We start from the raw sequence: 16,208 nt of genomic DNA, 5'->3' as shown, positions 1-16,208 counted from the left end.
GACTCCCCAAGGTCTAGCATCTGAACTCTTTTTCTTGACAGCTACACTAAAAAGATGTGGAACAGCTTTTGAAAGAGAAGGATGAATCGCTCCAAAAGGAAGCATGTGTGGATGCTGTACTTTGGTCTAATACAAACTATACCAAAAATGATCCATATATCAATCTATATGCCAGCATGGACAGCCTCAAAGATTGTTTAGTTGCTGCTTGAATTGCTCTCCCATGTCATGACAACACTGCTGAGAGGGCGCTCGAACCCTCCTCACAGAGGGCAGTGCAGTGCACCCAAAGAACTACTTAAACTTTAGATGTGTTTATTTATACGCAAATGCCCACACTGTACACATAGTACTCAGTAGCTTACATGCTCATCTAATATAACTTGATCATTTTATTGTGGTTGACGTTTTGTTTCTATGCTGCTTTTATAGCATTTTGCTGTTCTATGTTCTTAATTTGTTTTGAGTTCTGATATTTTGTAAGCTGCCCCAGGAATTTTACTGAAGGTCAGAGTATAAATTCTTATATTTTTTTTCTATAAAAAATCATATAAAATGCAGTCACTTCTCATCTTAAGCCTGAAGATAATATGCCAATGGTAATATGTTGTTTAATGATCTATGCCTTAACTTTTCCTCTGTATGACAGATACCAGGAATATGCCTTTTTAGGAATTATTAGAACATATCACAGAAGAGTAATAATAAGAAATGCTGGTAAAATAGTTACAGGAAATCTCCCTTCAATGTTTATGCAGCCTCATCTTTGTGATTTTTTTAACAAAAACTAGTTAAAGTGCAAAATTATTACAATATACTTCTGACAATATACTTATGGTAAAGATAATCATTTACTGCAAAATCTTTCCAAAACAGAAACTATTCCTGGCTGCTCTACTTGCTTTTTACCACTACACTGTTCCAACTCTGCTATCAGGATAAAACACAAAAGACATCCTTTTAGTTTTGAGGCTCACACTGACTTTCAGTTAAATAATAACTCTTCCCCCCCCCCCCCATGAGGTATTAGAAATGTAACTACTGCATTCTGGGCATACATAAGCCTTCCGTCTAAGGATACTGTACAGTGCAGAAAGGCAGAGCAGAAAGCACTGGCACAATCAGGAGTCATGTAAATGAGGACAATAAGATTAACAAAATAACAGTGAATTCAAAATCACTTATTCATACTGATCCTAAGCAAAGGTGAACAACCCCAGAGCTGGATCCAAAAGATTATCATGTTTTAAAAGCTCCGTCAGAATGCTGTACCAGCAACAACAGTGAATCAACCACAGGACATAGATACCAAGAAATATAGGAATCAGTATACCACGTCAAACAGTTGCTCTATGTCAGTGGTCCCCAACATTTTCCCAGCCACAGACCATTTGCGTGTGTGTGGCTCGCCCACGGGGGGGGCAAAGCTCACATGCGCACATTGTGCTTAGGGGCCCCCACTCATGTGCACACCACACTTGCAGGGGATGGAACGTGCTTGCGCATACGCACTTGCGGGGGCAGATTGCACTCACAGGCATGTGTGCGATGGTGCTTGCGGGGAAGTAGGAGTTAAGTGTCCGTGGCCTGGTCCACATTTCAAAGTGCATTTAGCACTGCTTGCTTTCAACAACAATGTACAAAAATAGAAGAGGAAGCTACAAAAAGTTGAAAAGTACATAGTCATTAATAAGGTAAAACACACCTGGAAGCTACAAAAATGTATGGATTGTCATTCTAAGAACAACTGCACCTGGTGTGATGCTTTAATCAGTTCAATAACTCCATATAGGAGTTTCTCTCATATGGACTACAGCCTAAGTGGTCTGTACGGAACATTTAAGAATTATTCATTTAACCAGTACAATCCCATATGTATGTACTCAGAAGTAAATCTCAATGAGTTAAACAAACTTACTTCTAGGTAAGTATGTATAAACTTTAGCTTCACTCTCTTTTTCATCTTAATGTCATGCCTAAATATCTGGTTGTTTAGAACTGACATAAAAAAGAAGACTGAAAAATATAGACAACTAGCATAGAAAACTTAATTGAATATCTGTCCCAAACATATAGGTGGAACAATTGGTCTTGAATACTCAGCACTAAAAAGTCAGGGAATAGTATTTTAAGAATATTTCTTGTGTTATATTTCTATGCTTCATAATAAATTCTGCAATGCTGCCAGCATAAGACAAAAACATACCTTTTCAGTATGCAAAGGATTTATGGTTTTGGCATACATATCTAACCCATAGGTCCACTGAATTTTTAGTACCCATAAAAAGTTAATCTGGCAGTTTGGGAGAGTTCTAAGTGCAAGCAAAACTACTCACATATGATCAAACACAGAAGTAAAAGAACACAATGGCCCAAATCCTCTTGCACAGTAAATAGCACTATAGTAGGCCCACTGAACCAACAGGAATTTGGACAGTCAACTCCTCCATAAGTTCCACTAATGCTAAAGTAAACTGTAGTTAGAGTTCGTTCGTTCGTTCGTTTAGTCGTTTAGTCATGTCCGACTCTTCGTGACCCCATGGACCAGAGTACGCCAGGCCCTCCTAGCTTCCACTGCCTCCCGGAGTTGGGTCAGATTCATGTTGGTTGCTTCGGTGACACTGTCTAACCATCTCATCCTCTGTCGTCCCCTTCTCCTCTTGCCTTCACACTTTCCCAACATTAAGGTCTTTTCCAGGGAGTCCTGGAACAGGGAGTAGTTAGAGTAGGCACATTTGAATCAACGGAATTTACAGAGGACTTGATTCATCAAATGTCTACTGAGTCAATGGACCTACTCTAGTGCAATTTACTACATTATGCAACAGAATTATGGCCACTGAGTGTGTTTTTACATCAGAATATGTCATAGTTCGTGTTGTGGCTTGTTTAAGCTACTAGTGGGACAGCAAATATATGCTGGCTTATCTTTTCCATTTCTGGTTTGTTTCTCTCCTGTCCTTTCATCACTTCCTTTTTCAGGCTGGGCAGCTGGGGAGACAAACTGCAGATAAGCTATAATTGCAAGTCTGGACACCAAGACAATCCACGTTAAGTAAGCCAGAGTCCATAAGCCAACAAGAAGCCACATGTTCAGATCACAGTTTGTGCCTGGGTTTCTTAACAGAGGCAGGTGTGCACTTCACAACAAAACTTCAACCACATCATGGCTTGAACCTACTAATATGGTCACTGTTTACTTCTAAAAAGTTGAATTAATTAACTCAAGAAATCAACAACTGGGTGATTTCTGTCAGGAACAGCCACCATTGCCAACTGTGAGGAATACTGGGATTTGAAATTTAACATCTGCAGCTCATCGTTCTGCTCTTGCCTGCTGTAAAATGTTTCAAAGAAAATGATTAAAGTACAACATTTATTAAAATACCTGAAGTTCCAAACGTTATATCCCATGGAGAGCTAATAGACTGTTGATCGCCTTGGGCTCCTCCTTCTTTATCTGTGCCTTGTATTCCAACTCCTGCAACACTACTCACTGTTTTCGACTGTAGGTCAATCTAGAATTAAATGAAGATTTATTTATTTATTTATTGCAATCATATATACATAATATTGACACAGGTGTGTGTGTTTTTTAAGTTGTGCACCATGCTCGGTAGAATCTCTTCCATTTATTAACGTTTTAAATATACTATGAAAAATAGGAAAGGAAAGCTATTCTCTACGATTCTTCATGGCAGAGGAAGAGGCATCTGTTGGAGAACTATTACCTTTCTTTACATGCTGAATGATTTAACTTTGAAATATTTATATATGGTTTCATATACAAAAAATCTGTCATTACAGTTAACTGGACTACATTATATACTGGCATCCAAGTGAGATGCATTTAGAAGGGCATTGGACTTGATGACCTTATAGGTCCGTTCCAACTCAATTATTCTATGATTATATGAGATGGGCTAGATTATCAGTTGCAGTTCTTCTTCATGACACTATACCTTTATTGATTTGTAGTTTGGCATTCTTTACATTGGATATGTTATGTACTGACTCCACAAAGATCAGCTAGGCTTATAATATGAGAAATGAATATAAATTGGATGTCATCTGGTTTATATTCCTAGATGTATCCCAGGGAGACAAAACACATGATCCTGTAGAGCCAAAATACCATTTTTCAAATTTTTTTTAATGGAATATAGAAATCATAGCAAACAATATTATTATTGCATTCCTTTCTCTTTAGGAAAGTGTTACATTGTTGTATCTAATAACTTGCCTTAAAAACGTATGGGAAGAGAAAAATGAGTCTGTTCCAGATATATTAAAATATATCTATAAATTTAAAATATATTTATAAATATTTGCCAATACTCTACTTTCAGTTACACTGCACAGTTCTGAAATTACTGTTTTGACAAAATTTTCTCTCCATGTCGGAGAAGAAATATTATCCTATATTTTTAAATTTAAAAAATGTACCTTCCTAATCAGATGGTTTTCTGTATCTGCTACGTAAATAACGTTGTTCTTTATGGCCACCCCCTGTGGTGAACTGAATAATGCCTCTGAAAATGTTCCATCTCTTCTTCCACTGTTTGGTCCTTGAAGAACAAAACAATAACAATGGAATCAGCAGAATAAGAATACATCAAAGACCAATAACAGATATGCAGCTGATTCAGAACTGGGCAGCAGGACTTTTGTTTTCTATATATAGATTTATTAGATATACAACATTGTGAGGGCTGTAGCTTTTTAAGTGTCTGTTTTAGAAATCAGTTTGTAGCCTAATTCAGAAAAGCTTATCTGTATTATACTCCTCAATGTATATGATATTCTTCACAGAAAATTAGAGATTTTCTCTTTCACAATATTTAAACTACACTATGTGTATGGTCTTGGAATATTATTTTTATATTCTCTAATTTTGTTTTTTTTAAAAAATCTCCTTGCAACTACTTTCACAAGAAACTAAACCAATTGTTATATACAACTGTTGAATGAATGGGACAATTCAATGAACTGGACTTTTATGTAAGTCTCAATGGCTGAAATCCTGTTTACACAAGATGAAGACAGATGGCATTACAATCACCTGTTTTTAGCAGGCAATTAAAGACTCCCTGATGGAATTCTCAAGTGTGCCTTCTGCATGCATAGCTGTGCAACAGAATTCAGTACAATGGATCTACTTTATACTGTAATACAGTGGTGCCTCGCTTAACGAGTTTAATTGGTTCCAAAAAAACATCGCTATGGGAAAACATCGCTAAGTGAAACGCGTTTTCCCATAGAGATGCATTGAAAACCGGATAATCCGTTCCAATAGGAACGGATTATCCGGTTTTCTCCCCCACCATCGAGCGCAGCGCTTTGGGAGAAGCCTCGGGGGGGGGGGGAAGATGGGATCAGCTCCTGCCTTCTCCCCCACCACCCGGCTTCTCCCAAAGGGCTGTCCCGATGGTGCTTACAGCAGCGGAAGAGGTGCCCGGTGGAGGAGAAATAACAGATCGACTCCTGCCCTCTCCCCCACTGGGCACCTCTTCCGCTGCTGTAAGCACAATCGGGGCAGCCCTTTGGGAGAAGCCGGGCTGTGGGGAAAGAAGGCTGAAGCCGATCCAATCTTTCCCCCCCACCGGGAGGCTTCTCCGAAAGAGCTGCGCCCGATGGGGGGGGGGAAGGATTGGATCGGCTTCAGCCTTCCTTCTCCACAGCCCGGCTCCTCCCAAAGGGCTGTCCTGATGTTGCTTACAGCAGCGGAAGAGGTGCCCGGTGGAGGAGAAATGACAGATCGGCTCCTGCCTTCTCCCCCAGCTCCCCCAGGGTCCTTCGGAGGCTACCGCCGGCATTTCCCCCCAGCTGAGCAGCGGCGCTCCCGCTCAGCTCGGGGAAAATGCCCCCTGCGAAGGGGAATCCCGGCGGTGGCTACTGCCAGCATTTTCCCCCAGCTGAGCGGCGGGAGCGGTCCTTCGGAGGCTCCCGCTGCTCAGCTGGGGGAAAATGGGGCCTATGGGGGAAAAATCGCAATGCGATCGCAAAAGCGATCACAAAAAACCCTTCGCTATGCGGATTCATCGTTAAACGGGGCACTCGTTATACGAGGCACCACTGTCATAATTTTAGAATTCCAGAACTGGAAGGGACCCTGTGGATCATCAAGACCAGCTCCTGTCAGGGAGGCACAGTGAGGAATTGAAATTCCAACCTCTGGCTCTGCAGCTAGATATCTAAACCACAGAGCCATCCAGCAGTTCATTTCTGGGACTAACAACTAGATTTGGTTGTTAGGAAATCTCCAAGACTTACATACTGGTGATCAAAGTAAAATCCAGTTTTATTTCAGGGGAATTGCATAGCACTTAAATTCACCTTGATTCAGCAAAAATTCCCCTCATCAATTCAGCAAACATAAAAGAAAATCCAATGTCTTCCAGAAAACAATATGCTACCCCAGTATACCACAATTAGCACACAATGATTCTGACTTTTATACACAGATGTAATTCTGTTGGCCATAAGAAAAATACCAAAATCCTTTTAGGTTAATGTTATTTACAAGTGTGTTTGATGGGACACAAAAGAGGGTCTTCTCTGTTGGTGCTACCAAACTATGGAATTCTCTTCCACGAGAGGCCAGACTAGCCCCATCTTTGCTGTCCTTCTGCAAGCAGGCAAAGATCTTTCTCTCAGTGACTGGCTACCTGATAGGAATTTTTATTCATTTCTTTTGCTACTTAAATGTGTTTATTGTTTCTCATTAGTGCCAAGGCACTACCCTGGGCAGTTTACAATACTAAACAAAACAAAACAAACCTGAAATAATGCTAAAACTATTTAAAACCAGTGTAACAGTGCACCAATAAAAAACAATGGAGCTAAAACAATAAAGTGAAAAAGCGGCAAAAAGTGGTCAACTTAGGTTGGTGTGGAAATCCTCCCTAAAAAGCCACATCTTCAGTTGCCTCCTGAATGTCCACAGGGAGAGGGCCAAGCAAAGCTCCTCCAGAAGCTGATTCCACAACATTGGAGCCATTGCTCCAATGCTTCTTATTGCTTTGATTGTGTTTTTAGTACTACTTGTGTTTATCATTTCTCAGAGTGGTATTTGTTCCTTTTTCATATTTGTATACATTGTTTTTAGCTTTAATATCATATTTTAATGATGTAAACTGCCTTTTTATATTCATTGTTCTTAGCTTTAAATATTATCTTTAAATGATGTAAGCTACCATGGGTCCATTTTAGGAGAAAGATGGGGTAAAAATATTTTAAATTACAAAATTAAGCTATATTAACTAAAAGGACAAAAACTGTGCAACATTTATTGAAAGGGCAAAAAAACTGTGCATAAGCCTTTGCTATCCTAATGTGAGCTATACCTTGATATGGAATTTAGACTTTTCTTAACTTATAATTATTTCAATGCTTCTAGTGATGAATGATAACAATCTATAAAGGTGGAACAGCAGGAGCCATCTAGCTCAACAAGATGGCAACATTAGAGAAAAGCATAATCACTATTGTGGAAACATCTCTTATGAAGTTAAGTGGAACAGGGAGAAGATACTAGCATTGTAAGTTATATTTCCACAATAAGGTTTGAACTATGTACAAGGTACAATGGTGCCTTGACTTACGAATGATCTGACATACAAACGTTTTGAGTTACGAACAGCTCTGGATGCGAAATATTGCTTTGCGTTATGAACAGTGTCTTGACTTATGAACAGAAAAAAAAAACTTTCCTGCCCTTTTTTTCCAACTAAGTTCATCTTATGTCAAAAGAAGAAAAAAGAAAAAATTCTCCCTCTAGTGGTAGAATATGGCTTAACCGGTTTTGCATTAGTTCCTATGGGAACTAATGCTTTGACATAAGGACAAAAAACAGCCGGAACGGATTAATCGGTTTTCAATGCATTCCTATGGGAAATGGTGCTTTGACTTACGAACGTTTTGACTTATAGCCACCGTTCCAATATGGATTAAGTTCTTAAGTCAAGGCACCACTGTATATGCTTTGAGATATGATCAAACTAAAATACAGTGGACCCTCTACTTACAGAATTAATCTGTATTGGAACGTGGCTGCAGGTTGAAAAGTCTGTAGGTTGAGTCTCCATTGAAAACCGATTAATTCTGTAACCGGCCATTTTTTTCCCATTTTGTTTGTTTTTTTCTGGTCTGTAGGTCAATTCTCTGGCTGCAAGTCGAACCTAAATTTTGCAGCTAGAGAAGTCTGTAACTCGAAAAGTCTGTAAGTCGAGCCGTCTGTAAGTCGAGGGTCCACTGTAACTGTGATGAAGGACTTCTGGAAAAATGAATATTCAAAAACAAATAGTGTTTATCAGAGAATGTTTTGAATTGCTGATAACTAAGTGCCCAATTATAATAAAAATACTGTGGCACTAATTATATCAGATTGAGTTGAAAAACCTTCCTTAATCCATCTTTTTGTTTGCAGTCACTTCATTTTCGCGGTTTGTCTATACTGCGTCTATTAAGTATCTCATGGTGTTTGACAATAAACCACGTCTTTGAAAGTCTGTCCAATATCATGGGCAGCTAAAAATAACCAAAGCAACATTTTCTAGGTGTGGAAATTAGTTCTTAACACCTTGTACTGTATAACACTAGGAGCTATGTGAACAACACAAATTTTAAAATGCAAGGTCCTTACCTCCAACAGTGTGCAGAATCTGACCATTTTTTCTGACCACCAAAATCCTATGGTGCCCAGTATCTGCTATTACCAGTCTGTCCCCAGAGCAGTCCGCTGTAACTTTGCCAGGAAACAGCAATGGTGATGGTGGCAAAGAGTCTCTATAGAGCTTGGTTCTAATTGGATTAGCATTGATTTGCCCTTGTTCCCTGTAATACTTCAGTGCTATAGATACAAATAGAAATAATTTGTCCTTGTGTCCTTCACCAACCAGGGTGAACAGCATATTCCCACGGGGTCCAACAATGACCAAGGTTGGCCAGCAGGATACTTCTAGTTCATGCCAAAGAGTTGCATCAGCATCGTTCACCACAGGATGAGTGATGTTATATCTAAGAACAGCACTTTTTATGTTATCCAGAACCTTTTCATTTGGAAATTTTGCTGAGTGAACACCAACAACAAGGAGACCATCTGAAAGCCCAGATTTAAAAGAGAAGAAAAGAAACAATGAAAACCACTCATTGTCATTTTAAAAAAATGCTCATGAAACAATCTCTAAAATATTTTGTTCTTACAAACAGAACTGAAACATTTCAAAGGCTGATTACACTTCTATGCATCTAGAAGTAGATGCCACAGAACACCATTTTACTTAGTTCATAGGATACATGCAGGATTATACAATCAATATTACTGTATAAAGTTTGTTGTGGGTTTTTCGGGCTCTTTGGACGTGTTCTGAAGGTTGTTCTTCCTAAAGTTTCGCCAGTCTCTGTGGCTGGCATCTTCGGAGGACAGGAGTAGCTACTCCTATCCTCTGAAGATGCCGGCCACAAAGACTGGTGAAACTTTAGGAAGAACAACTTTCAGAACACGTCCAAAGAGCCCGAAAAACCCACAACAACCATTAGATCTTGGCCGTGAAAGCCTTTGTGAATATATTATAAAGTTTACTAATTCAAGTCCAGATGGTCTCTCTCAAAATGTTACTTCTGCTCCTGACATTAATGTTAAGTTCTCAGCCAAAGTTTATAGTAACTGTACATTATCATCATACGTCAATGCCCCACTGAATATTTTCAAAGCATGGGGTGAATTCACGACATGTAGATCCATTTCCTGAAACTGCCATTTCATAACACTGAAATATTATGAGTTAAATAACATCATGCCAATATCTAATACCAATGCAAATTTCTCAGCAGGATGGATAAATATCAGCAATTTTTAAAATAAGATGGGGGAAAATCATAATTATGTAAATGATTTCCTGATTAATCCTTTCCTACTGCACTATTTCCTTTTTCCAAAACCACTTCTAAGTGACTGTTACGAGTTTGTTCTATGAGGTAGAGAGAATGTAGAGCTTGCAGTCTGATAGACAGCAAATGATTGTACATACCCTCCCCTTCTCTTGTAGGAAGCAAAAAAACCATGCATCACAACTGCATTTTGTGTTTTGTTGCAACTGGTTTAATTCTGTGGAAGCCTTTTCCTTATCTGAATTATCACTGCACAAGGCACTGTTATCTCCCAATTTATTACTCCTTTCCCCCATCTCAAAGGTAAATTTTTGAAAGGTTAGGTGTCAACAGGGTCCTGTGGTTCAGCACATACACACAGCCCTTTTAAAAGCAAAACCTGAAAAATTGTTTTCTTAGCATTTTTTAGGGAAGTCTAAAAACCAAGAAACAAAACACACATATTCTACTATTTCAGTTTCATGACTACACTTATTTCTCATCCTGGCAAGCAAATGCTTGGGATCTTTCCAGATATTCCAAATAACACTAAGCATTCTTTATGAAAGAATATTTGTTCCACAGGGTGCCTAGCAATCATTGATGGAATTTTTTTTTGTTAATTAAACCATGAACAAACAAATAAAGATAAGACAACAAATGTATTCACGAAAACCTAGGGAGGAAAAATCACTAAAAACCTGTCACTTGCAATACAAAGTCAATACATAAAATACAGACATCCTTCTTTGCTCTCCCTGTCACCTCTGTTATTCATTCCCTGGGCTATCTGACTCACACAATCCTCTTATGAGAGTAACATTTTTTCCTTAGCACAACCTTACAATTGATTCATACCCAAACTTGTGGCCATATTTCTTCAATGTCCCCTGCTTCTCCACCTCCTCATGTACCAAAAACTATCCTCTACTTAGTACTGTAGTATCACATTTCAAAATGGTAGGACTTCAGCCTTCAGGGACCTATATTCTCTAGTCCTGAATGAGGGATCTGACTGTAATGAGCTAGTGCTGAGGCATATGTACTACCTGTTACCACCATGAGCACTGGTTTAAAATGAACAGTGCCCTGGTTCTGTCATCACTTTCCAGCTCTGTCATATTAATCTTTTACTTCCATCTCACCATGCTCACTGACAGGCAGCATTTGAAACACCACAGCAATATACCAAGTGACAGGTAATGCACACATGCACCAAAAGACTACAATAACAGTTTTTCTTATTAAAGATAGACAAATGGATCAGGCTAAATATACACTACAGAGTCAAATGCATTATTATAAATCTTACATACTGTAATTTTATTAGCATTACCATTTATAATTACCAACATCAAATCCCACAAGTACTGGGCAATGGTATGGAACAATTTGTCTTGCTAAAGATTATTGAACCAATAAATGTTTTCTAATCAGTTCAGCAAATAGCAGTGCAAACTTAAACAACAGCCAGAACAAGCACATACAAATATATGAAAGGCCCTGTTTTATGTTAGGCCTGCAGAACGGTGATGATGTCATCAGCAAGGGAGATTTTCAGTAATTAAAGAGTTCCTCTGTCTGTTCAAGGCTCTCACAGCTCGCATGCCATGAGAATGCTTATATGTGAATCAGACAAGACACGGGCAGAAGTAGAAACTCTCTAATTATAAAAAATCTGCCCTGTCTTGGACATAATCACTCTTATGCAGGTATAATTTATGCAACAAGATTCCGGCCAATGGTTGCAAAGACCAATTAACCATTGCAAAAAAAGCCCAAAGAACACATACAATTTTTATCACGACTTTTATGTTTTTTCATAAAAAGAAAATGTGCAGTCTTATACTTCCAGCACCTAAAACAAACAAACAAAAAGAAAACACACAGGAATCTTCTCTGCCCTTCTGTTATTGCCAGAACATTATCATAAATAAGATTCTAGCATTCTGCTTTGTTAATAGATCCAAGGAACTGTGGAAGTTGATAGCTATTTGGTTTCAAGCATCTTCCCTCACACAGTATATATGCTTAAAAAAACTTATTTAAATCATGCTCCACAGTATTTTTGAATAAGTGCTTTTGAAATGCAGATATACAGAAAAATCCTTTGCATCCCATGGACCGATAAAGAATGAGAGATACTTCATCATATAGGAAAACAAAAAGAAATAGAGATGATTATTCAGAAACGCATATGCTCATATCCTGTGCATATAATTCAGCATGAAAAGCATAATATGCTGCAATTCATCACTGAAGTCAGGATTGGGAGTAAATTTGGAAGTAGAAGATGGATTTCTCAGATGAGTAATATCACAGTGGCTCGACCTTAATAAAGTCCAACTAATCTATATAAGGATATAGTATACTAGTGAGATATATTTTATAGTTAATTTGTCTCCTTTTTATTAAGTAGACAAAAGACAGCAATGCCATGCATGCTGATCCATGTGACTTTGTTCTCAGTATTCATACATCAGATTTATTTTATAAAAGAAAGAAAGTATGCAGCAAAAAGCTGCAGTAGAAACATCTAAGAGGGATCCTATGAATGAAACTACAACATACAGTACTTGAACAAAAGATTAGATGCAGCTGTAACTAAGACCAATCAAACAGTAATGGAAAAACAGGTTCCTGTTCAGGATGGCATGCAGACTGTATTGTTCATGTCTGAAAACACAAAGTAAAAATGTGCTAAGAGCTTTGGTTACTAGGCATCCTGAGATGTTTGTCATGCACTTTCATATTTTCTTTATTTTCATATTATCTTCTTCACATACTATAGGGGTCAAAGCAGAAACATACAGCAGCATCCTTATTTACTTATTTTATTTATTTATTTAATTTATATGCCGCCCACTCTACCCAAAGGTCTCTGGGCAGCTTATATCAAGGTCATCATCATCATCTGAGTTTCATTTATTTACAATGGCTATATTTCCAAATCAACTTGATTAAAATGACAATCTTGGTATTTTAAGGAGAAAGTAAATAAAAACAAAGTAAATGTCCACTGTTTTCAGTGACAAATAGAAATCTCAGAGGTTACATTCTAGACTGTGAGAACAAAGCTGGATTCAACTGTGTGCTGAAAAGATCATACAACAACAGTAAACTAGCTCCGTCCCAAAGTATTTCTATCAAGAAACACTTCCTCATACAGTCATCCAACTGGCCATTTCTTGACTCTTGATGTGGAATGAATGCATTAGGGTTTAAAATAACCTTGTGCACACCACTCTGAAAGCAGAAATAGCACTAGCAATGATAAGAAGAACATATCAGCTAAATATGCTAGAAGGAATTTGTTACTGTGGACACTGATGCCTGTTCTAAGGTACACCTACAAAATTCCAGATGTTCATGGTTTAATGAAAGAATACACAGTGACCTTTGCATTGTAATGTAACATTTTTGTTGTTGTTCAACTATCTCTTTTCATGCTCACATAATGAGGGAATTTTGATATGAACCAATTATATATTAAGACGACACACAGGAATATAAAATATCTTTGTCAGAATAGTAATGGAGTTTAGGCTGGAACTCTGATACACATGCCTCAGCAATAAAGGATATATTTTTAGAATATACTAATTATCTTGCTCCTTCACTTATCCCATCTGAATTTTATACACCACAGACACAAGAGTACTACTTTATGCTGATAATGCACTCCTTTCTGAAACCTATATAGACTTAAAATGCTTAATAAAGAAATGCTTTAATTGTTATAAAAACAAAGACACCTTCATAAACTAGGACAGAAGCTATAAATAGTTTTGAAGCTATAAGAAGCATAGTTACTCATTACATGAAGGTTGGCTTGAACATGTTTGAACATGTAAATATGTAGGAGGGTTGTTTCATGCATCTATGTCCTGAATAAATAGGAAGCTATGTATGCTGCCTGAGTTCTTTGGAAGGACAGAATAAAAAACTAGCAGGTTATCACTTTTTAAAAGAGTTAATATTGGTTCCATGTCAGCACAGTATAAATTCAAAACTACACAACTCATGTGTGCAATCATTTTGCATGTCTGCTACACACAGATATATCTAGGTCACACCCTTGATAGCACACCTGGGCACATGATAGCCAGCCAGAAAACTGCAACAACCACTTGTACTATATTCTGAATGTCCAAGGTATCCTACAGCAGGATTCTGGCCACATTTAACATGAAGATTTACTTTGATACTTACATTAAATAAATTTACTGCAAAAAATCTTGAACTATTGCAGATTCTAGTCTTTTACTATTAAATGCTTTCCTAAGATAAGGACTGACCCCCCGTCGCTTGTCCCAGCTCCCTCCAACCTAGCGGTTCAAAAACATGCTAAATGCAAAAATGCGAGTAGATAAATAGGTACCACCATGATGAGATGGTAACGGCATTCCATGTCTAGTCATGCTGGCCACGTGACCACGAGTGTCTTCGGACAAGTGCTAGCTCTATGGGTTGGAAACGGAGATGAGCACTGCCCCCTAGAGTCGGACACAACTGGACAAATTGTCAAGGGGAACCTTTACATTTACTAAGATAAGGACTAGAGATGAGATTGAATTAATTCAGTCCCCAGTGATGAAATTTGTGCTGCTCATACCCTTTTCCCCACCATCACTTCCCTGGGCCAGCTGAGCCACTCATTTTTTGTCACACACTGCCAGGGTCCTTTGTCTCTGGTGGTGCTCTAATCTGGGCAGGAGCCCGGGCCTGCCTCCTGCAGCCACCCACTCCAACAAGGAGGCAAGATGGGCATTCATTCTCCAAATTTCATTATGGGGGACCAAATTAATTTGGTCCCATCTCTAATAAGGACCCTCAGACATAACGATTAAGATACAGTAATCCTTGAGTCATCATATTTAATTTAAAAAATGTTCAGACATATTGTGCCAAATACTTAATTGTAACCCTCAAAAATTCTACCAGTGGTAACTTAAAAAAAATTATATTCTAAGAAAAGGAACAGAACGGTTGATACCTTTAATAGAGTGCTTCTCCTCTAATTCATGGAGATCAGGTAGCAGGTGGATGCAATTGATGCAGCAGTACGTGAAAAAATCTAACACTACTATTTTCCCACAAAGTTCTTTGTAGAGAGAAAGGGAACCTTCAGTATTCAACCACTGTAAATCTGAAATCAGAGAGCACATTAGTATTTTAGTTTCAACAACCAAAAATGAAAGAACTAAACTAATACTGAAATAATGGTTGATAACTATAAAGCATTAAAATTTTCTCTATGAGGGCTATCAGTTAAAATCATTGGAACCATTTTCCTTTCTATTAAAGAATTCACTTGAGAATAAAGGATAAAACAAAACTGTATGATCGCTTTAAGTAGGATCTGTTGTTGTTGTTAGGCATCCTTCAGTCTAGAGAGACTATGGCAACATGCTCTGTATGGAGGACTTGGAACAGCGTCTAGTGTGGCTGAGAAGGCCAATCAATTCAAGAGTGGCAATCCCTTTCCGTGTTGTTTTGACGCTGTATGTGAAGCTGGAGTGTCCTCTCCAGAGCACGAAGCTTGGGTAATATGGAGGACAGGCTGTAACCCAATCAGCAAATCCCCCCTCTCCACGTCGCTGAAGTAGTCCAATGGAAAGGCAATAGCCAATACAATTGGTTCCAGTGACGTTGCAGGAGTTGGCAGAACAACACGAACTGCCTCTGGGACTCCGGCTCCGGATTTTGCCTCAAGGTTAACTCCTGAAGCCTTTTCCATCAGTGGATACAGCCACAAGGCAGTGGAGGTTTGAAATCAGAGTTTTCCTTCTCCTAATGGGCTGCCTCCCAAGGCTGACGAGCCCCACCTACCCGGCAAGTAGGATCTGCCAGTATAATTAATCAAACAGACAAGTGACAGTCAATATTACTATAACCCATGGTTTATCTAACCCTCCCTCTTGTATCCCACAAGAGGGAAGGTTAGTTACCCTGCTGGGACAATAATGGAGGCATTTTATTTTATTAGATTTATTTATTAGTATTCATTTTATTTTATTAGATTTTTACCCCGCCCATCTAGACCAAAGGTCTACCCTGGGTGGCATTACAAATTTAAAAACAGTTAGACCAATAAAAAAGTACATTTCTGTACAGAGTTTGGGGGACAGTAAATTTGTTTTCTAAAAGAGCACATTATTTAGCTATCCTCAGAAATGTATATCCACTGCAAAACTTGATCTGAATGAACCATAACAAATACTGTTAAGATTAAACAATACCATCACCAAGATCAGGTTGGATTTGATTTAAATCACAATTTAAATTTTAAAAATCAGAATGTTTTATGATTAAATAAATATAATTTTTAAATGGCA

The 16,208-nt window shown here is 38.3% G+C and overlaps 1 protein-coding gene across 2 annotated transcripts in view; it reads right to left on the bottom strand.

The window, feature by feature from the left end:
• Window positions 1-16,208, bottom strand: part of NHLRC2 (NHL repeat containing 2) — a 56,208-nt gene that overhangs the window by 35,864 nt on the left and 4,136 nt on the right. For both annotated transcript variants that reach the window (XM_020779912.3, XM_078389565.1), the window contains exons 2-5: window positions 14,867-15,019; window positions 8,645-9,100; window positions 4,447-4,568; window positions 3,389-3,518 (exon numbers count right to left, since the gene is read on the bottom strand). In XM_020779912.3, coding sequence (XP_020635571.3) covers window positions 3,389-3,518; window positions 4,447-4,568; window positions 8,645-9,100; window positions 14,867-15,019 — 861 coding nt within the window. The remainder of the gene's footprint in view (window positions 1-3,388; window positions 3,519-4,446; window positions 4,569-8,644; window positions 9,101-14,866; window positions 15,020-16,208) is intronic.

The sequence above is a fragment of the Pogona vitticeps genome, chromosome 3, assembly GCF_051106095.1.
Source record: "Pogona vitticeps strain Pit_001003342236 chromosome 3, PviZW2.1, whole genome shotgun sequence".
Taxonomy (NCBI): domain Eukaryota; kingdom Metazoa; phylum Chordata; class Lepidosauria; order Squamata; family Agamidae; genus Pogona; species Pogona vitticeps.
This window is presented reverse-complemented; position numbering and strand designations above follow the sequence as displayed.